Source organism: Anas acuta, chromosome 10 (assembly GCF_963932015.1).
Source record: "Anas acuta chromosome 10, bAnaAcu1.1, whole genome shotgun sequence".
NCBI classification, from domain to species: Eukaryota; Metazoa; Chordata; class Aves; order Anseriformes; family Anatidae; genus Anas; species Anas acuta.
Genome location: NC_088988.1, coordinates 12,395,161 through 12,416,585, shown reverse-complemented (window position 1 = coordinate 12,416,585; position 21,425 = coordinate 12,395,161). Strand labels below are relative to the sequence as shown.

The window sequence follows — 21,425 nt, the reverse complement described above, 5'->3', positions numbered from 1 at the left end:
CACTGGCACAGTTCTCTCAGCTTCTGGTTTCTTTTTATAGCCGCTTGTATTCCCATTTATGCAAGAATGTGACCTACTTGCAGTCATTTTCCATGAGTTATTCTCTTTAAGCCTTAAAGAGAAAACGCTTAATTTCTTTCAGGAAGCACTCACTTGGATTAGTTTACATTTCAGTCACAAATGGAAGCAGGCATTGGAAAGACCGGGAGACTAAAATCATAGTAACATTAAATATGTCTGGGAGGGTGCTTCTGCTTCACCACCTGAAGTTTGCTCCTGGGGGTAGTTGATTTAGGAGTCATTTTCTTCAGTTAAGCTGTAGGTGGGACACTTTTTAGCCCCTGGGACCCGTTATTTGTATTGATGCAGTTTGTGTATCACTGCTGTGGCACATAGCAGCGAGCCTACAGAAAGAAGTAAGCATTCTTGTTATTACTTAGTGTTTTTCAAATGAAGCCAGGGTGGTTTTGGCACCTCAGGCTGGCTTACTGACTGAGGGTGTGATTTGGTAACCAACTGCTTATGAAAAGTCCTCCCCCCAGGGATTTGCAACGAGGTGAGTGGCAGCAGGACCTGCCCATTCCCAGCAGAGTCGGTTTGGCAGCACTGATGGTTCCTCCTCAGTCTCGGCCTCAGGACAGGGCAAAGCTTCTGGCCGCCTGTGCCTAAAGGACTGAAGAGGCATCCTCCCTGCTTGCGCATCAATACCTCTGTAAAGAGAGGAGGGGGTGGTAGGAATGGGCTGAGGTAGAAAATAGGAATGCTAGTGGTGCTCCTGGCTTGTATGGGTAAGGTAGAAAGAAATCAGAAACAGTAAAGAAATCAAAGAAATTGAGAGTTTTCTTTTTGTATAAATGGAAAAAAAAATGCAAGAGATGTGAAGTTGCTCCATCAGCAAGCTGGAGCTTTCCTCTAGGCTGACACTTCCGTTCTCCTCAAGCTGCCCGACTGTGGTCCGTGACTCTCTTCATTACTCATCTTTCAAAATTCTCTTTTCCACAATTTTCCCCCAGTTCTCTTCCCGGAATGGCTCTGAGATTGGCTGACTGAGTATATTTTTACATAAAAATTGAAAAAACGTGAACTTTTGCTTTAAGATCTAGTTGAATAAAGAAGCCTGCCCCCCTCTTTACTACTTCACATCATTTGCCTCAGATGCAGCTTTTGTGAAAACCTGCAGCTCAGTACTAATTAAAAAATATTGTGGTATGTATCTTGACATACAGCAACGTCTCAACATAAAAATGTTCATCTTTAATCTGTCTAAATGGCAGTACAAAAAGTAAGTCGTTCGTTCCAAAGCATGAATGACCTAACTGGTCACCATAAACATCAAATTGAGGATTCTAAAGCTGTGTTATGCATTGCGGGTTGCTCCGTGATCAGTAACCTCTAGCTGCAGCAGGTTGGGATCTGTCTTAAAGCACGCTGTGGTATTTGAGTGTCTGCTTTCCTTCCTGCTAGTTGGTCTCAAGCACATTATGGGGATTTGTGGTTCTGGGGAATTGGGTTGGAGGTAAATACGTGCTGTAAACTCTGAGCCTCCCTCATGCCGTGCCTCAGAGTTGTGTCTTCAGGTCTGGTTGCACCTTCTTGAAAGTTTCCCTGTGTGGCCAGGCTGTTTCACAGGCCATATCTTAAATGACAAAGGGGAAGAAATATCTTACTGGGCATTTATAGCAGATGTATGGCTTGCAAAGAGGAAACAACTATAAATAAATGCAGGTTTTGTGTAAGGAAGCCTCTCAGTATTCTTCAGATTCAGAAATGGTCATGCAAATATACACATTTGTTTCCAAAGGACTTTTAAAGACTCCCCCCAGATGATTAAAATGAAGTCTTTTGTCGATGGTACTTCACTGCTTTCAGAGCTTGATTAGAAAACTTTTGGTTTGTTCACACTCGAGTCAAGGAGAAGTGCAAAGTGTTTCCTTAGCTGAGCTTGCTTTGAAGGTGAGTTTCTGATCTCTTTTTGAAACCCACCCTCCCAGGCAGCTTGCTTTTCAGTCTCTTGACACTGGTAAGAGGATATAAAACATTTGGAGGAGCCAGCTTGTGGAGCAGTTGATAAAATGCACATTGACCTGCCTGGAAAGATGCCTGCCCATGGTAGCTCCCCAGCTTCTCCAGCCTGTCCCAGGACAGCTTTTTCCCACACTGTGTGGTGGAGCGCTGGCTTGGGAGAACAAGCTGAAGCCCTTAACCCTGTGCAGCCTGTAACGGGACGGCTGCCAAAGCTGAGGGCTACTCAGCACTTGGTTTTCCTGCCCTAGTTGCTGGGATGGTTCTGCTTCCTTTTCCTCCTCATCCCGACATCCATGCAGTGAAAACCTTGTGAAAACTCAGTGAAAACGAGGAATCTCCAGATGAATTTAGCACAGTTGTGCCATTACAGGAAGGAATTTGCTGCTTTAGTTGTACTCACCAAAAAGGTAGAGCTGAAGAAAGGCATAAATAGTTGGCTATGTTTTCCACAAGTGAAATGTTAGTGTTGCATGGGTACGTTTGTGGTTTTAGGTACACCAGCAGCAGAGCTGGCTTTCCATCCCCTTAGGAAGCCTGGCAGCCAGACATGGAGTTGTTCAGAAAGGTGTTGGCTTCCCTCAGTCGTGCGGTGCCTTCAGGCCTAAGTCTGTTTTGCTGGGTTTTGAGTCAACTTGTTTGAAAAGCAGAGATTTGTTGCCTCTGGTTAAATGCTTATTGATGGTCAGATGAAGCGTGTCTGTCAGTTTACAGACAGATGAATTTCAGTGGAACTGGGGGCGATATTTAACTCCCATTGTTTGTGTGTGTCTCTGTAGTGCAAGCTTCTTAGTCCTGTCATATTTCTCTTCTGGAGAGACTGTCTAACGATCCTCCAAGTGGGAACAATCCTGAATGTTGAAGTCTGGGAGCAGGGAGGAGCCTTGAGGAGCTGATTTGACCAAGGGATTATAGCAGAAGCTGTTGTGTGTTTGAATTCATGAGGCTTAGCTGCATATAGCCTGTACCAAACAGCAGGCAAAGAGTGTTGCAGACAGTCTGTACTGCACACATCCCAGCTTTCTCTGAGTCATTATTTGCTGGGATAACTGTATACCAGCATTGGAGTTATTAAAAATGGGGGAATGTGGTATCAGAAAATTGTTATAGGAACTTAAACTGCAGCTGTATCTAAAATAGAGCTCATCCCAAGTGAAATGGGTGTAACACAGTTGTTGCTAGTGTGGTTTCTGCTGGGATTGTTTTGCAGCTTCAGTTTGTGAAATGTGGCCCCGTTTCCTGAAGGAAAGCAATCGGGGGCTTGAGTTTTGTGAACGCTGATGCCTCACTGTCCTCCTCTGCTCTAGGAGTGTTTCTCAGGAGCTGTCAGAGACAATACTCACCATGGTGGCGAACTGCAGCAGCGTCATGAACAAGGCTAGGCAGCCGCCACCTGGAGTCATGCCAAAGGGACGCCCACCCAGTGCGAGCAGCTTGGATGCCATCTCTCCTGTACAGGTAGTAGATAAATCACAGCATGCTGTGGGTTTAGAAATGTTGATTCACATTAGTTCTGCTGCACTATTTGAGCTCTTTCAGCAGGACTACATAAAACATCATCTGGCTCCCTTAGGGTTTTTTTATGCTTGCATGTTTAGATAACTTCTCCTGTAGCAGATTAATGCCTGAGGGTTGTAGTTCAGAACTGTCTCTCACGTCACGGATGTCTGTAAGAAATAAAGGAAGTATAGCAGGATGGGAGCACTGAAGAGTGATAGAGGTTTGGTGTATTTTAAAATAGCTGAGGGTTTCTTTAAAGTGCTAAAAATTTCTAAGACTTTTGAGGATTAAGCACTGCCTTTGAACCTGATGTGTCTTGTTTGTAGCTTCACGGGCCAAGCAACAGTGCTAGAGCATAAGGACTTGTTATAACTGGGGCTCTTCAGCTCTCAACTGAACTGCTCTTTTAAAAACAAGGTACATTTAAGTTACTCCCTGCCACTCATCATCCCTTCCTCCTCTGGGAGCAACACATTGCAGACAGATTTTGCTTCTAGCAACTACATTCATTGGCAGATTTTAAAATGGTGAAAACTTATTCACACAAAGTAGTGGCAATTCAGCATTGAAGAATGTCTGAAGCATCAGTAGATTATGTAAACTCGATACAGAGAGCAGTATCCATGTGAATTGTTACTTTATTGAAGTTGCTCATCAAATGTACCAAATATCCTGGCAACCTGCTGCATATAACTGATGTGAAGAAGTAGGGCAGCAGATGTGAGTCTGAATCCATGCCATCTTTTGGATAGATAACAGTTTTCTGCAGTTCCTGGACAGGAGCTCTTAATTTATTGCTATGTCTGCTGGTACTGTGCCTTCCCTTCTACTCATCACCCAGATCTTAATGGCTTTTATTGGAGGCTGTGTTCTCAGGTGTTTAGCTATGAAAAGTGGACATTCTGGGATCCTTCAGACAGTTAAATATTCTGTTAGCCTGATTAAGTCTTGGTGAGCTCTCAAACCGCAGAGCTTAAACTGCTCTAGCACAAAAATCTACACACTGCTTTTTGTTTTTACTGTTGTGTTTTACTTAATTAGAAACTAGGGAACAATCAGCCTTTCTGTAAAACCTTTGACAGAGTAGGATTTTATGGGATTGTAAAGGAATAAGTGAAATAGCATTCTATAGACAAACAGCCTTTTTGGGGTAATCTGGATGACTTCAGAATTTAAAGTGACCGTGCAAAAAAACTCTTTTCAGGATGTTTTAATATGTAAGCTGTCTTCATACAAAACCTGCGAAGAGTGAGCTTGGTTGCAGTCTGTGTCTGTCTGTGTATAATCTTCCCTTTTTTCATTCAGATCGACTCGCTTGCGGGCATGGCATCTCTTAGTTTAGGTGGCTCGGCTGCTCCTCATACCCAGAGCATGCAAGGCTTCCCTCCGAACTTGGGCTCTGCGTTCAGTACTCCACAGTCACCAGCAAAAGCGTTTCCCCCTCTTTCCACCCAAAACCAGACAACAGGTTTCAGTGGCATTGGAGGACTCTCTTCACAACTTCCAGGTACTGCTGTCTGTGGGGTGTGTTTTGTAAGACCATTGTCAGTGCTGTGGCTGGAAATACTGGACAGGCAGCAGTGTTGTGGGGGAGGGAGTCGTACAGCCCTTGCTCCTTAGGTCACTGCTGAAACAGCATTTTGAAATGTTGCAACTGCAGTAGATATAAAATTTAAGAGTCAAGAGGGTTTATGTTTTAGATGGATTTTAGCTGCATTGTTTTAGGCTGGGACAGAGATAAGGAATTGCTTGAGGAAAAAAACTGCTCAATACTAGATAGTTTGGAGGCTGCATGGCTCTGAACATTTCTTGGAAACAGCAAGGTGCTGAAAGTGATACATGCATACGAGGAAGGGTGCAGCTGAGATGACCGATGCCTTGTTTGCTTTTCAGTAGGTGGTCTTACTACGGGTAGCCTGACTGGTATAGGAACTGGAGCCCTGGGCCTCCCTGCAGTGAACAATGACCCATTCGTGCAAAGGAAGCTGAGCACATCTGGACTGAACCAGCCTACATTCCAGCAGAGTAAGATGAAACCTTGTAAGTGGTAGTGTTGTCTGTGACTGTGAAGTGTGACTGTGGTCTGCAGTTAATCTGCATTTCCTTCGGGGGTGGTGTGGACCTGGAGGTGACAAATAGTAGAAACGTGGCTCTTGTACTGATGGGCTGGAAAAGGTGCTTCTGAACTACTATACTAGCAGCTTGCCAAGTAGCTGGGAGGGGATTTAAGAAAAAAAAAGCTACCAGAGTAAATATAAATGTCAAGGAATTGCATGAACAGTCTCTATGTCCTTTTTTTGTTGTGCTGTGTTTTGAACAAAAGTGATACCCTGCTTTTTGGAGAGTTATGTATTTGTTGTAAGAGGGTGTTCTTTGTTTTGTTTGTAACAAAGTTCATCAGAACTACCTGGGTAAGGTCCTGTTATAGGAGACCTGTGAATTGGGCAACACCACTGGAAAGAAATAAGACTAACGGGTTGATGGGAATATGATTTTTTTTTTCTTTAAAGAATGATTTGGTCCTTAAAACTGAGTCATTATCCTTAGTGCATTTATACCTCTAAGTAAGTTCACAGTGAAATGCTGAAGCAAACAAATGTTCTCTTTAGGAAGTCTAGCCGTATGCTAAATCTTCCCCCTTGCTGGTGTTACATACCTTTGTTGTCTTTGATAGCTGCTCCATAAAAGTTGCAGGTGTCCATAGATGTACAGTGAAGGCAGCTTTAGTGACCATTGTCTTTTCTTTTTGGTCTTGAGCGTTCAGTATAAACTTGCTTGAAGCTCACTGGCTGGCCTGAAAGTCTGTGTGAAAGTTTGTCTGCATGTTAGTGTTGTGTAGCATGCTTTATTCTAGTCTGTTTTACATTCATTTGGTTTAGGTGTTAGTTGAGGCTAGCTTGGGTTGCAGTGGGTTCTAGGAATACAATAGTATGAGGCTAATTCCATCTTCAGGATTCAGTTCTTTTGCAAAAGTGTCTTGAAAACAAATTTTTGAATAAGAAGTCCCGTCAACTAGAAAGGTTAAGTAATTGCTTTTTACAAGAAACTAGCAGGCTTTGTATAGATTTGTGGAAGAGTTGAAAAGGACTAGATGAAATCCTGACCCTTCGGAGTTGAAGGTAATGCCTGTCCCCTTCTTTTTTTTTTTTAACAGCTGACTTATCTCAGGTGTGGCCAGAGGCTAACCAGCACTTTAGCAAAGAAATAGATGATGAGGCAAACAGCTACTTCCAGCGTATTTATAACCATCCACCACATCCGACCATGTCTGTAGATGAGGTAAGTTCTGTTCTGTAGCAGTTGCATCACCTGTCTAGAGACCTTCTATATAGTTGGTGAACTTGTTCATTACATCTAACTTTTCCGTCCTGTGGACTGAGGTTTTTAGCCATCTAATTAACACTCCTAAAATGATGCAAGTCTCACAAGGGGCAAGACTTCAGTATGGAGTGGAAGCTTGGATATTCAGAATAAGTGCTTAAGTTATGCTTACACTTTGGATGTATTTAAAGTATATAAAAATGGCTGCAACTTCTAAATATATAAAAATGTCCTCAATTCTACATTATGATGACTTTCGTTGTAACCAAACCATGCGTATCGAAGCATATCAGTCTGATGTGCTTGCTCTCTGAAGTACTTCAGACTTAATTTAATGTACGTATGTGGTTATAAACTATAGGAAAAATGTAAATTAACGTTCAACATCTTCCAATTTTGAAGCGATGAGGTAGGAGGTAGCAAGAAATTTTATTTAAGGACAGTTACTTAAAATAAAGGAAACAAATCTGAAGTGTAAAGATAAAGCTAATTGTAGTGGTGTGGCATCTACTGGCTAAAATGAGATTTATTTTGTGTTGAAACACTTACTTTGCAGTCTGATTTGTAGTGCAGTCTACCTTAGCTACTTGTGTTCTTAACCTGTAGATGCAGAAGGGCTGAAATAAAGCAAATCTGGTGGTAACAGTTTCCAATTTCTTTGCAGGTCTTGGAAATGCTGCAGAGGTTTAAGGACTCCAACATAAAACGGGAACGAGAAGTGTTTAACTGCATGCTGAGGAATTTGTTTGAGGAATACCGTTTCTTTCCCCAGTACCCAGATAAAGAGCTGCACATAACAGCCTGCCTCTTTGGTGGGATAATAGAGAAAGGACTGGTTACTTATATGGCATTGGGCCTGGCCCTGCGCTATGTTCTTGAAGCCTTACGAAAGCCTTTTGCATCCAAAATGTACTATTTTGGTATTGCTGCACTAGATAGATTTAAAAATAGGTGAGTGTTTTTTTGGTAATACTTCCAACAATTCGTGCAATGTCTTGTTAACCTTGAACCTGCACTAGTTATGCACTACAGGATTGCTTATATATATTAGAAATTTACATATATCAAGTTCAGGGTTACCTTTAATAAATGCTGAGCTGAAACAAAATGGTGATATGCTAGGAAAGGGGTGGCTAGATTCTTTTGAAATCCAAGTATTAAATGCAGTATCTGTGTAAATATGGGACAAACTGAGATGCTGAAACTTAGTGGCCTCCCTTTATAAAAATAATTCAGGGAAGTGTTGAGGTGACTGAAGTTGTCAGCTTTTTAGAAATGGAGTGGATATAAATATTTTTAACAGGTGCCCTCTGGTAGTGCCATTTGCACTACTCATTAGTAAAAGGCTGGCTAGGAACTAAGCTTGGGTTTGAATTTGAATCTCCAGTATGGCATCTGGATTGTCTGTTACTCAGAATGTTCAACTTTAACTTTGTCTAAGATTATGAAGGGTATTACTCCAGTGCCCAAATCTTCCAGAAAGTCAATAGCTGTGGGTTGGTGACACACATAAAACCTTCTCATAAAAAAAAAAAAAAAAACTTTCTCAAAGTTCTTAATTTGAATGCATGTAGAGAAAGTTCCCAAGGCAGACTGCAGTTGTAGGCAGGATTGTTACACATTGGACAAAATGCACACCCAGTTTTGGAGGAAGATACTTCAAATGTATTAAAAAGTTCCTTGGAATTATTTAATGACTAGAAATGTGTGGACTTGCAGTGTGGATTCAAAAGCAAGGAGCGTGTTACCTCTTGCCCTACGGTATTTTGTCTGCTCTAAAAGCAGCTGCTTGCAGCATTCAGAGCTGGATATTGTAGTTGCAGATTTAGCTAACGATGAATAAAGGCATTGGAGGCTGACATACTTGAGGTTTAACCACCACCTTGCTCCTTCTCTTAAGAACCTTTTTAAGGGGGACCTGAAGATTTTTCTCTCACTGAGCAGTAATGGTGTAGCATTCAGAAGTAGAATTAAAATAATCAGTGTGCCTAGGTGAAGCTTTCGTCTTTGATGTTAAGGGCCCTCTGATTTGCTGTTCAAAACAGTGAGCCAGTCTACAAATCACTTAGCAATAATCTTATTGTGAAAGCTGAATATAAATGCAATTGTGTATTCAGTCAGAAGTATAGAGATTTAGGTTAAGCTGGATTGCTGTGAATTGACCTTGTGTTTTGCTCTTAAATGAATTCATTTCAAGGGCTTTTGTAACAAAAACTGCTTTGTAGAAAATGTTGTTTATAGCACAGCTGCTGTGAGCAGACCAGAACTAATTCTGATGCAGTATGGGAATGACATACCAGTGTTATGTTTATATTGCTCTCTAGTATTGTTTCTGATCAGGGTTAACGCTGCTGACTAACGTGTATTATTTCTGACAGATTGAAGGACTATCCCCAGTATTGTCAGCACTTGGCTTCTATTAGTCACTTTATACAGTTCCCTCATCACTTACAGGAGGTGAGTGCTTCACGTTGGTGCGCTGGCTTTCTGTGGTTTTGAAATCTTTTGAACAGATTTACTGTTTTCCATTGGAGAAATGGTTTAAGCTGCCGCAGTTTTAGGTAGTGCACGTGCAGAGAATCAAATGCCCTTTCTTGAAGTGTGAAGGTGGCTGTTCAATACCTTCTGTTCCTGTAAACCTGCTGGGGTTGCTTGCAGTGAAATAGTTGCTTGAGTATATCTGCATGATCAATCTGGACACATGGCCATGCACAAAGATTTCAAAGTGCTTCCGTGGAGTCACATTCCAGTCCCTTAAAGATTTGTGCTTTCTCTGTAAAATAGAGAGTATACAGAGGTGTTTATACTTTCACACTCAGACCTGATAACAAAATCCAGATAAAGGCAAGAAAAACTTAATTCCTGCAGGTTTGATCAAAGTAATGGAAATACCCTGTAGTTCAGAGAGTAAAAGTAGTGTTGATCATGCGGTGTCTGGCTTTCATGGGTAGGAGAAATACAGGAAAAACTAATCCTAGTGGCAGAGTTTGGGAGCATAATCTGAATAAGAAAAAAATGTTCAGCTTGGTCAGTGAGACTTCATCTACCCGAAGCTGTGAAGTTCAATAGCAGTCTCAACTTCACTGGTGCATTTTGGATTATGTCCCTGGAATGACTGTCTGATGTTACAAATACCTGGATAAACACGTTTAAGTGGAGAAAAAAGAAAATCTGCTGCGGAATTCCTTTACAAGTTTTAAAAACTGTGGTTTTTACTTATTCATTATGAACTTTAGACTACCATTTTTATGTAGCTTCAGGGATCCCTGGGGGGGAGGACTTCTTCCTGACTTTGCAGCACATTTTTGGATACACATTTTTTATGTAGTCCCCCTCTTTTGGTCTGTTAACCCTGCAGGAATGGAATTTCCTGGGTAGTGCTCTGTAAAATGTTTTAGGATGTTGTGTCTCTTGACACTAGATAACTGCTTGCTGAGGTCAGGGGTAGAGCTTCTGGCCCTTCTCCAGAGAGAAGGGAAGTAAATGGTGATAAAACATGCCCTTTATAAAGGGGTTTGATGGTATTTTGCAGATTGCCTTAATGGCATTAGTGTTAAATGTTTGCTGACAATCTTTAATACTTTATACTGCTTGTGCTAAAACTTGTTCCTTATTTACACTGCTGTATGTGAATTCCTGTGTGTTTGTTTACCCTGTTGTAGTACATAGAATACGGACAGCAGTCTAGAGATCCTCCTGTGAAGATGCAGGGATCAATCACCACCCCTGGAAGTATTGCACTTGCCCAGGCTCAGGCCCAGGCCCAAGTTCCAGCAAAAGCTCCTATTGCTGGCCAAGTCAGCACTATAGTAACCACCTCAACCACCACCACTGTTGCAAAAACCATCACAATCACTCGACCAACTGGAGTCAGCTTCAAGAAAGATGTGCCGGTAAGTATTCTGTGACTTCAGAGCCCTCACAGGAGAGGTAACAGTTAAGTTGTTGATCTGGACTGAGTACATGGAGACAAAACCCTGTTAAATTTCTGTACTGCCAGTTTTCAAGCCGTAGTCCTGTTGCTCGGTATTTTTTTGTCTAAAGCATATAACCTTTTCAGATATGACCCATGCTTTTGTATGGGTGCATTTTTAATCAGGAAGCTGTGAAATTACTTTGGCATAGCAAGGGGGTTTTCTCGTGGCTTTAATTACCAAGACAATTAGAGAATTAAGTTTCTCTTAATGACTTGCCATAGGACTCCTGAAGCGGTTGCAGTTACCATTCTGCCTGAGACTTGAGAAATGTGTACTGAATCATGTCTGATCTAGCAGACTTAACTGCATTAGGTTTCTCAAATCTGAAGTCACTTACATAGATGTAACTCTTAACTACATGTCAGAATTAATGCCGGGCTGACAGATTGATGTATGGGTGCTTCCACAGAAAGCGTGGAGCATGCTTGATCCCGCATGTACACTGAGGCCACAGAGCTGTGACTGTAGGGTAACAGATGTACCAACAAGTCAAGTCTGTCTTGCTTGCTGGTGCTTCTCTTAAAAGAAGCTCCCTGAATTAAGAGGTGGAAGGCAAAAAACAAAGGTCTCAGATAAAGCTGTGGGATTCCTCTCTCCCAGTTTAGTATTGAAGTGCTCTTGGAGGCTTAAACTTGTACCAAGTACTGCTTGCTGCTGTACTGTCACGTTCTGCAGACTAACTTTGTGTGCAGACTGCTAGCATGATGGGTGCCATTGGAATGGCACCTACTGTATATGAACAGAAGTGTTAGGGGTTGATTTTTGTACAGCAGAGTTGTTTTGCTGAGTCTTGATCATCGTAGAGTAAAATTACTTCAGAATGCTGCTAAAAATGCATCAGAAGCAGTAGATGTTATGTGAAAAAGCTCAGTTCTTTTTCACTTGACAAAATGGAGTTAAACTGTCTTTTGATGTTATTTCTAGGTATTGTCTGTTCTTACCTTCTTGTTTTCCCTACAGCCTTCCATTAATACCACCAATATTGATACGCTGTTAGTAGCAACAGATCAAACTGAGAGAATTGTGGAACCACCAGAAAATGTCCAGGAAAAAATTGCTTTCATCTTCAATAATCTGTCTCAGTCAAACATGACTCAGAAGGCAAGTATGGAAGAACACTAGTAAAAATAATTTTAATATATTTCTGGAATTCCATTCTAAAGTGGTAGGTGACGTTTCTCAAAAAATTCCAACTCATAAAATTTGGAAAAAAAAAATTAAAAAAAGGAGGGGAATCACTCATGGAAATAGTTCCATCACTTGTTGTTTGAACCTCTTTGAACATGCAATTTTTCAGGGAAAAGAGGGACAAGTGAAAGATTCTTAATCTTACTCAACTTCTACAAGTCACCTTGTTTTCCTATAGCCAGATACTTTTGTGCTAAAATATTAGTGTTTTTTTCAGGAAAGTACTTCTAGTAGACACAAGTTTAAACAAACATTCACATAATAAATGGGCAGGATACAATCTGATATTGCAGTTATGCTGCTAGGTTCTTGCATATTCAAGCAGGAATTCGGGGTAGTTTTTCTAAACTAGTATAAATTTTCAGTACTGCTGCCACATGATATCTGTCTTATGGGCAGACTGCCTTAACATGAGCTACTGACAGCCCTAGATTTTGAAGTTACCTGCTATTAAGATGAGAAGTGGAGGGGAGAGGAACTATTGTGCCTCACTTACTTTATGATTAAATCATTACTGGTTGACCAGATCTTTGGGTAATGAAATACTGATTTCAGAGCTGTTTAAAAGAAAAAAAACAAAAAACAGAGGACCCCATGAGTTTGTGGTCCTCTTCTCATATCTGTTGTGGTGTGCTTTTTCTCTCCTGTGGAGACAGGTTGAAGAACTGAAGGAGACAGTGAAAGAAGAGTTCATGCCTTGGGTATCGCAGTATCTCGTGATGAAAAGAGTCAGTATTGAGCCAAATTTTCACAGCTTATATTCAAACTTCCTTGACACTCTTAAGAATCCAGAGTTTAATAAAATGGTTCTGAATGAAACTTACAGAAACATCAAGGTGAGTAGTGCAAGATTCCTAATACCTTGGGTAGATTTCAAGACTTAGAGGTGTGCTGTTCTCCTTAGAACATTACTCTTATCTTCAGATGTGGAACATCTGTGCTTCAGCTAACAGGTTACCTTTGTGATTACTGGGGTAGTTCTGTTTTTGTTCAGGAATGATTAAGAGGATAGATCTGCATTTGAATTCTTTTTTTTTTTTTTTTGGCGGTGGGGGATTCTAAATTTTATGCGAGGCTTGCAAATTATAACAGGGAAAATTTGCTTATGCTTTCGTTCTTTTGTGTGGAGAATGTGGCTCTTACGTTTACATTCTGATGTTTTGGTTAAAGATTAAAGGCTTTAGTGAATAAAGGTTTTAGAAAATGGGGGTGTAACAAATAAAAGTCCCTGGAGGACTAAAAAAATGTGAAGGTAAGGAGGTAAGGGAAGGGATAGCGCAGAAGAGATGAGTGAAACAAGTTTGTCTACCAAGCACTATTTTTAAACCTGTTGGTGGAATTTCCTCGCCGCCATGGGTTACGCTGTAGTGCAAAAGAATCTCCTGGCTTCTTGGAGCGTAGCTGGCCTTCTTCTGTTCAGCTGATGCTACTCTGAAGCTAAGGAACAGAGCTAACAATAGAATGCTGGGGCATGATTTAAGTCTTGAAATAAGAATTAAATTGTTTCACTAGAAAGGCAGATGGTAGCCTTCAGCTCTGTGATGAAGCGTTAAGAAGCATTGCCTGCACAAATTGCATTTTACTGAATAGACATAGCAATCTTGACAAGAGTAACTTGTAAGGTCTGGAAAAGTGTAATCCTTTCTGATCCTCTTGAAAGAAAGGAATTTTGGAGTTGTTACAGTACAGATTTATGGGGTGCTGCCTTGAAGTAAAGGCTGGTTTTGAGAATCTCTGTAAGGTTTAGCTCAGAACTCTGTGTTCTAAAACTTTTGTCTTGAGTCAGACCAACTGTTTGATGTTATTCTTGAGTGATTATCTTCTAGTCATTGCTTGAGTTGCTTTTTTCATTAGGTGCTACTGACATCAGATAAAGCTGCAGCCAACTTCTCGGACCGTTCCTTGTTAAAGAACCTTGGTCACTGGCTGGGAATGATTACACTGGCTAAAAATAAGCCCATCTTGCACACGGTGAGCTTCTATTTTGCTTGATAAAAACCGGTATGTTGTTAGGCAGCAGCAGCATAGGCTGTTTGGGAAGTTAAATCACCAAGACGAAGGAAGTAATTCTACGTAAAAACACGTGTATGTAAATCTTAGTTCAAAAGAATAACTGCTCCTTATCAGTCTGTAAAATTGAAGGACTGTCTTGACTCACAAGCTTGCCATTATATCCTTTAAGGAAATAGCATGTAAGTGGTATTTTTATGGTGTTCTTGGTGTTTTCTCTGCCCTCTTCCACTTACCACTTGTTGATGGTTTCTTTCAGGATTTGGACGTGAAATCGCTGCTACTGGAAGCATATGTTAAGGGACAGCAGGAATTGCTTTATGTAGTACCATTTGTTGCCAAAGTCTTAGAATCCAGTGTCAGGAGTGTGGTAAGTGACTTTATGCTGGCACAGTTATTGTTTGGCAAAATAAGCATTGCAGAAATTAACTTTTATTTTTTACAAAGTGAAAGCTAATGAAATTTCATAGAGGGGGAGAAGAGAGATCAGGGCTTGAAGTGTGAGTTCTGCTCAAGTGAGAGAAAGTATGTGGGTTGTGCAGCTTTTTGCAGTTTAAAAAAATGTTGGCTGAACCAAATTGCAGTATCCCCAAACAGAACTCCACTGAGAAATGGATGGATGCCATTGGAGGGGTTCTAGGATCTGTTTACTTCCCTCTGCACTTGATACGCCCCTCCTGTCCCTGATCAGCTCCTCTCTGTTTTGCTTAGCTGAACAGCTGATTGCAGAAGTACCAAGTCTTTGTTTTTCGAGTTCAGTGTTCAGCTTGCTTCTTGATCTCGTTTCACTCAGAATTATAAATTCAGCCCTAATTACAGATCTACAAACTGCAGTTTTCAATACACACATATAGCTGTGCTTCAAAAATTCCCAGTTAGAAATTAGCTAAGCCGTTCAAGAATTTTTGTGTAATGCTGCTCCATTTTCTCTTGCAGGTCTTCAGGCCTCCAAACCCGTGGACGATGGCCATTATGAATGTTTTAGCTGAGCTACATCAAGAACATGACCTAAAAGTAAATATATTTCTTTTCTATACCTACTGAGCATGAGGTTTTCCTGACATAGCAGTCAAGATAGATTCTGTGTGGGACCAAATTTCACTTCTTGCTTTAGTGTGGGGAAAGCTGGGCATTACTAACTTAGTAGAACTTGGATGAAACTCTACTCCTGTGGGGCTAGTGTGCATGTGCAAGATGCCTGTTTAATCCTCAGTCACTATCCAAGTCTTTAAAGAAGAAAAAAATGGGGTGGGGAGATCAGTGGATTAGGCTGGGAAACTTGGTAGTTGCAACAGCCAATAAATATTTCAGGGTTGTTTCCTTGTGACATAACCTAAACTAGATTTGTTGTACAGTTGAATCTAAAGTTTGAGATTGAAGTGCTCTGCAAGAATCTTGCATTAGACATCAATGAGTTGAAACCTGGAAGTCTCCTGAAAGACAAGGATCGCCTGAAAAATCTGGATGAGCAGCTCTCTGCTCCAAAGAAAGATGTGAAGCAGCCAGAAGAGCTACCACCCATCACAACAACTAGTAAGTACATTTCAGGTAGAACTCAGAACCACACTGTACAGGTTTTAATAAACACAGGTTATGCCATTGCAGAGAAGAATGTGAAGCCAGGTACCCTGTTGTAATATTGCTGAGTGCTTAGGAACACTTGGATGTTCCTGTAATAGATGCAGGCATACAGAATTTGGAGACGGGAAAGGAATAGAAGCCATCCTGAGGACTAATTTTGCATGTGCCCTATGTAACTACCCTTCAAAAGGGATTGGAAGCAGGGAGATCTATTAATGAGATAGCAGGGTTTAAACTACACTGTAAAAAGCAGCTCTGCTAAGATGTCCTGAAGCTAGTTTGGTACTACTCATTGCAGAAATGGAAAAAAAGTTACATTTAGGAGGCTTCATGAATAAACTGCAAACTTTTGTTTCTTAATCAGTTTCTGATTTAAGTTAGAGGTATATGCGTCCATTATAACCACTCTCAGTAATGCTTCAATATAAACATTTTTGTGTTCTATAGCTGCTTCTACAACTCCAGCTACCAGCACCACTTGTACAGCCACGGTTCCTCCACAGCCCCAGTACAGTTACCATGACATCAACGTCTATTCTTTAGGAGGGTTGGCTCCACACATTACCTTAAATCCTACGGTAAGTGTTAGACCTGGTAGAAGTTCAAACTATTCTGTATAGTGTTGCTTCTCAGAAGTAAGTAATAAGTAGGATGAATGCTAACAAATAACCAGATGGAAAACTTGGGAAGTTATTAGTATTAACTATTAGTTACTAGACTCTCAAGTTTCACTGTGACATATGTTAATATCTAATTTAATTCTAGCAATAAATGTGAGTTGGGGTAGTTACTCACAGGACTTCAGCTTAAGGAGAGCTTCCTTGGTCTTTTTTTACTAGTCAGTGTTCAGCTGCAGCTTTGGAAGAAAGTGTGGCAAGCGTTGCAGTTTCGGAACTATCAAATAGATGTTGTAATAGCTGCAAGTGGAACACAAGAGTGCCATGCTGAACGTGATCTGTGACAGTATAGTTAAAAATGGTTTGAAAAATGTGACTATCTAGAGTAGATGATATTCTGGTGTACTCTTCTAACGCAACTTTCCTAACCCTCCTCCAGATCCCGCTGTTCCAGGCCCACCCCCAGCTGAAGCAGTGTGTGCGGCAGGCTATTGAGCGAGCAGTGCAAGAGCTCGTCCATCCTGTGGTCGATCGGTCCATCAAGATTGCCATGACGACGTGCGAACAGATAGTCAGGAAGGATTTTGCACTGGATTCGGAGGAGTCGCGGATGCGTGTGGCCGCACACCATATGATGCGGAACCTGACTGCCGGGATGGCCATGATTACCTGCAGGGAACCTTTGCTCATGAGCATAGCTACCAACCTGAAGAACAGCTTTGCTACTGCGCTGAGGGTAAGAGTCACGTAGTGTCAGAAGCTTATTTCCAACCTCACAGGAAGTGTAGACACCCAGCATTAGCAAATCAGCTCTTAAGCATAGATTTCTTGATTAACATTACATGGCTTAACTAGTGTGGAGATTAATTTAGCAGACAAGTCTCATGACTTGCAGAATTACAATGGGCAAAACTGCTTACAGCTCATGTGGTGTAGTCTTCAACCTGAAAGGTGAGCATCATAACATCGCCTGCAAGCTCCCTGAGCTGTTCACATGTGCTGTTGAGTTTGATCACATCACGGAAGCTTTGAAGTGTTTATCTTCCCATGGCTTTTGAGATAGAAAAGCTAGAATGGGGAGGATTGAGTTGATTCTGGGTCTTTCTGGTGATGGGTTGTCTCAGTATGCTTGTCTGTTTCAGGTAGATTTCATTCAGTTCTGCTGTTAGATTAGTAGTTAAGATTGTTCTCAACAGCTAGCGTTTTTAGAGGATATTTTCAAGTCTTTTGGTGAACAAGAAAAGTTTGAGCCAAAGAGGTAACTTTCCACTCCTGGCTAAATGGAATATGATTCATGAACTGCTGGTCAGAACCCAGAAGACTAATGCTTGCAATCAGTGTCATAACAGACAGAGAGCAGAATATCTTGGAAAGATCAGGACTTCACCATGCTTTCAGGGATTAAAAAGAAGTTGAAGGACTGCCTGCCTCTTAAGGGTGTGTCACTATTGCCCATCTCATGGGGAATGAAAGTGGGCAGGTCCTTTTGCAGTGGAGTTGCTCACTTGCATGATAAAACCTGCCCTCTTGAGCCAGTTAAAGGTCTGAAGGGCGTACAAAGTGTTTAAGTACGGGATGGATAGTCTGCCTCAAAGCCTGTTGACCCTTCATATTCAGGGCGTTAAGCAACCTGACTGGTGAGATCAAGAGCTGGTTGCGTCCTCTTAAGCAGCAAGCTTGGGCTATGGATGATGTAGCACAGCCGTATGACAAGTTCATGACCCAAGCTATCAATATTAAACACAAATTAAGGTTGGGATAGGTCTGCTTTAATGTGAGAGCTGAGCCAGGGGCTGCTGTTAGCACCTTCGTTAAATAATCAGAGTTTGGCTGTCAAGCTAGTAACCATAAGAAAAAGAACCTCTGTTAAGAGGGGCATAAATACTTTGGTTCAGATTCGTCAGATCTGACCACAGTTCAGACAGGGAGGCAATTGGAGAAATGCTATGGTGTTTTTTTGGTGGTATGAGAAGGTAGGGAGATGGAAAGTTGTGGAGGCAGGGTGAATGCAGACCAGTGGTGGTACAGCTGTGCACATCTACCAAGTTTACCTGTACATGTTCCTCAGTGACATACCTAATTAAAGCTTTGTAGAAGACTTAATGCCTAGGGTATTGTATGCTTACAAGACATAGTGAATTATGAAAATGTAGCAATGTAGTAGTCCCTTGAAGATGTATGGTATTGATACAGGTCCAGCTGTAATCCAAGGAAGCTTTCTTACAACATTATTACACAGCACACTGTGTTGTAGAAGTGCTGTACAAGGCATCTTAAAAATTCACATCTAGCTTACCGCATGCAGTGTGTTAATGAGGCAAGGACTCCTTTTATTTGAAGGAAACGGTATATTTTTCAGAAATTAATGAAGTAAGGTAGGTCTTAATGGGAAAGGAAATCCAAGGAGATCGGAAAGTTTGCATTTATGCGTGTATTCCAATGGAAGTTGTTGCTTTGCACCCTGGAAAATAGGTCCATCTGTTCAGTTTTCTCTTAAAGCAGGCTCCTGGGGAAATGAAAAATATCAGAAAGGGAACCCACTGGAAAATGCTTAGGATTACTGTTTTGTGTTGAGGCACCCTTATATCTTCTGATCACAACCTCGGAGGTGGAAAAACCTTTAGGCCTTGGTGCAAGGGTTTCCCTTCCTGTATTAGGATCTGTTGTATGAGCTTCAGTCAGACTCTGGAGGTAGGCTGGTGGGAAGGAAGGGGAACCTCCTGCTGTTTTGTTCCTTGTTGAACGTCTTCACTGTCTTCTTGCCTACATGTTTTATTCAACGCTATGCAAAAACAAATTTATTATTGAGTATTCTGTGCCAAGACAGCACATTTCTAAGAGCATTTCTTCTTAGGAGCACTTCTTCTTTGTGCTGGCATTCTGTATGTGCAGTGGTGCAGATTTTGTGACTGGCTATGTACAGGGAAAACGTACAGCTTTCACTGATTGTCCTGCTTTTCAATAGGCAGCCTCCCCACAACAGAGGGACATGATGGAGCAAGCAGCTGCCCAGCTAGCACAGGATAACTGCGAGCTAGCATGCTGCTTTATCCAGAAGACAGCTGTGGAAAAAGCAGGCCCTGAAATGGACAAGAGGCTAGCAACTGTAAGTATGGGAGTGCTGCCTTTTGAAAGGCTTGTACGTGTTCATATGCATCCAGATTTAGTGTCTGAAATCCAGTGTGTTTGGCTTTCTTCCCCAGGAATTTGAGCTCAGAAAACATGCTAGACAAGAGGGTCGTCGGTACTGTGATCCTGTTGTGTTAACTTACCAAGCTGAACGGATGCCAGAACAGATCAGGTTAAAGGTGAGGATATTAACTGAGCCACCTGCCGATGCTGCTCTTCCTCTCCTGATAACGAAGAATGGTTGATGCAGCTTCAGCCGAGCAATTCTGTATGGTCTAAGAGCGGAGCTGCTGTTAGCTTGATTAGTAATGGAAGCACATTCATACACTGTTTCAGAATAAGTGTTCATATCTTCTTCCTCAATTCCCTGAGGAAGTTAAATCTTTCCTACTCTGCTGTTCCTTACATTTTAAAGATCACTGGTCTGTTTTGTTGTCTCCTGTATACCTTCTTCCTTTTGAAGGGCATACTTTGTGCTTTCAGAGAATTTCTCTTGTGCTTCTAAGAAGCAAGCATGAGGCCAGTATTCAGTTCTTTCTGTTTCTGGGAATGAGTTGCAGTTGTCAAAGAAATCCTCTGGTTAGGTGGTGTGCCAGGAGGGATATGGCCTCTGTGCAGGGCAGCAGAACCTTACTTCCTGATGTCTAGGTCACTCTGTTTATGAATGTGTCAGAGCAGCTACCTGTTACACAAACAAGTAGCCCTTGTTCCTTACTGCTACGGTGCTTAGCAGTGAGATTAATGCCTTTTCTTTTTATTGCAAAGGTTGGAGGTGTGGACCCAAAACAGCTGGCTGTTTACGAAGAGTTTGCACGCAATGTCCCTGGCTTCTTGCCTACCAATGACTTAACTCAGCCTACGGGATTCTTGGCTCAGCCTATGAAGGTAGAGATTTCTAATTAGCTTGAGTACCATGGCCCTTTTGGTGAACGCTGCAGAACTTGTGTCCTTTGATGGAAAGCTAGTAAAAATCAGGCATTTGTATTGCTTGGGAATACTGGTTGAAAGGTTTGTTCGTTTTAAAGTTAAACCAATGGCAATGTAAAGCTGTTCTTACACCCAGTCTTAGTTATTGTTTTTGTTTTTTTTTTTTATAACATAGACTGGGACATCATCTTCAACTTAGTGGTATTATTTCTCGTTTTTAATAGTGGTGAAAAGTATTGTTTGGAGTTCAGGTTACTTTTGGGGAAGGTCATGTATGGCAAGCACTGATTTTGAGATTACAAACGGGTTTTTGAATGCATACTTGGTCTGACGTACTGCTAAAATTGTTTGCTAGTTATTTCTACAGCTCAATTTGCCCATGTTTGTGTGTTTAAAATGCCAGCATAACCAACCATATTACTGTAGAAAACTGCATTCTGGGCGCTATGATTTCTGAAACAGAAGAGAAGAGCAGTGTTTGTTTCAAAATATGGTCCTTGTGAAAATCACTCATTCCCACCTTCTCTTAAGCAGCAAGCTTGGGCTACAGACGATGTGGCACAAATCTATGACAAGTGTATGACAGAACTGGAGCAACACCTGCAGTCCATTCCACATACCCTGGCCATGAATCCTCAGGCTCAAGCTCTGCGCAGCCTCTTGGAGGCCGTAGTAGTGGCTCGTAACTCCCGTGATGCTATCGCTGCGCTTGGGCTGCTGCAGAAGGTGAGTGTTAACAATTGTCCTGTTACAGCTCACCTCGAGTTTATTGCTCACTGGTTGTAGATTGACTTGTGGTGACTGTGTATCTTCATGCATTCTGCGGAGCTTGCTTGGTGAATGGTATTAAACAACCTCCCTCTTAGGAAATGCAGTGAATAAAGCTGGAGGGCTGGGTTGTTCTTGGTACAATACGCATTCTGGCCAAGCTGCTGCAGGAAGAAGTGGGTACAGCATCCTGGAATTTAGGGGAGTTTTGCCCAGATGCAGCAAGTAGAGAGCTGTTGCAGTCAAGAATAGTCTCTGATTTTAGGATGGAGTCTAATAAGATGCTCGAATTGCTACTTGAACTACCTTCTAAGTGGGTAGTATTGAACGTTGTACTGGTTTTGTAGCAGTGCACTTCTGCTTTGTATTTTGCAGTAACTAAGTA

At 41.6% G+C, this 21,425-nt stretch overlaps 1 protein-coding gene and 2 non-coding genes across 12 annotated transcripts in view; all 3 read left to right on the top strand.

Annotated features, from left to right (window-relative positions):
* The window catches only part of CNOT1 (CCR4-NOT transcription complex subunit 1), a 58,325-nt gene that overhangs the window by 23,955 nt on the left and 12,945 nt on the right, over window positions 1–21,425 (top strand). For 2 of the 10 annotated variants that reach the window (XM_068693881.1, XM_068693876.1), the window contains exons 17-35: window positions 3,330–3,480; window positions 4,828–5,029; window positions 5,419–5,547; window positions 6,677–6,801; window positions 7,508–7,794; window positions 9,222–9,300; window positions 10,506–10,736; window positions 11,781–11,921; window positions 12,665–12,844; window positions 13,863–13,979; window positions 14,278–14,388; window positions 14,955–15,032; window positions 15,374–15,551; window positions 16,047–16,177; window positions 16,656–16,952; window positions 19,182–19,322; window positions 19,420–19,524; window positions 20,111–20,230; window positions 20,804–20,998. In XM_068693881.1, the coding sequence (XP_068549982.1) occupies window positions 3,330–3,480; window positions 4,828–5,029; window positions 5,419–5,547; window positions 6,677–6,801; window positions 7,508–7,794; window positions 9,222–9,300; window positions 10,506–10,736; window positions 11,781–11,921; window positions 12,665–12,844; window positions 13,863–13,979; window positions 14,278–14,388; window positions 14,955–15,032; window positions 15,374–15,551; window positions 16,047–16,177; window positions 16,656–16,952; window positions 19,182–19,322; window positions 19,420–19,524; window positions 20,111–20,230; window positions 20,804–20,998 (2,998 nt within the window). Of the gene's footprint in view, window positions 1–3,329; window positions 3,481–4,827; window positions 5,030–5,415; window positions 5,563–6,676; window positions 6,802–7,507; window positions 7,795–9,221; window positions 9,301–10,505; window positions 10,737–11,780; window positions 11,922–12,664; window positions 12,845–13,862; window positions 13,980–14,277; window positions 14,389–14,954; window positions 15,033–15,373; window positions 15,552–16,046; window positions 16,178–16,655; window positions 16,953–19,181; window positions 19,323–19,419; window positions 19,525–20,110; window positions 20,231–20,803; window positions 20,999–21,425 lie in introns of all 10 variants that reach the window. The other 8 variants (XM_068693878.1, XM_068693872.1, XM_068693877.1 and 5 more) reach the window with 6 other exon arrangements.
* LOC137862195 (small nucleolar RNA SNORA50) lies at window positions 3,812–3,947 on the top strand. The gene has a single exon (XR_011100083.1). It is a non-coding gene; the product is annotated as a small nucleolar RNA SNORA50 (small nucleolar RNA).
* LOC137862194 (small nucleolar RNA SNORA46) lies at window positions 13,320–13,458 on the top strand. The gene has a single exon (XR_011100082.1). It is a non-coding gene; the product is annotated as a small nucleolar RNA SNORA46 (small nucleolar RNA).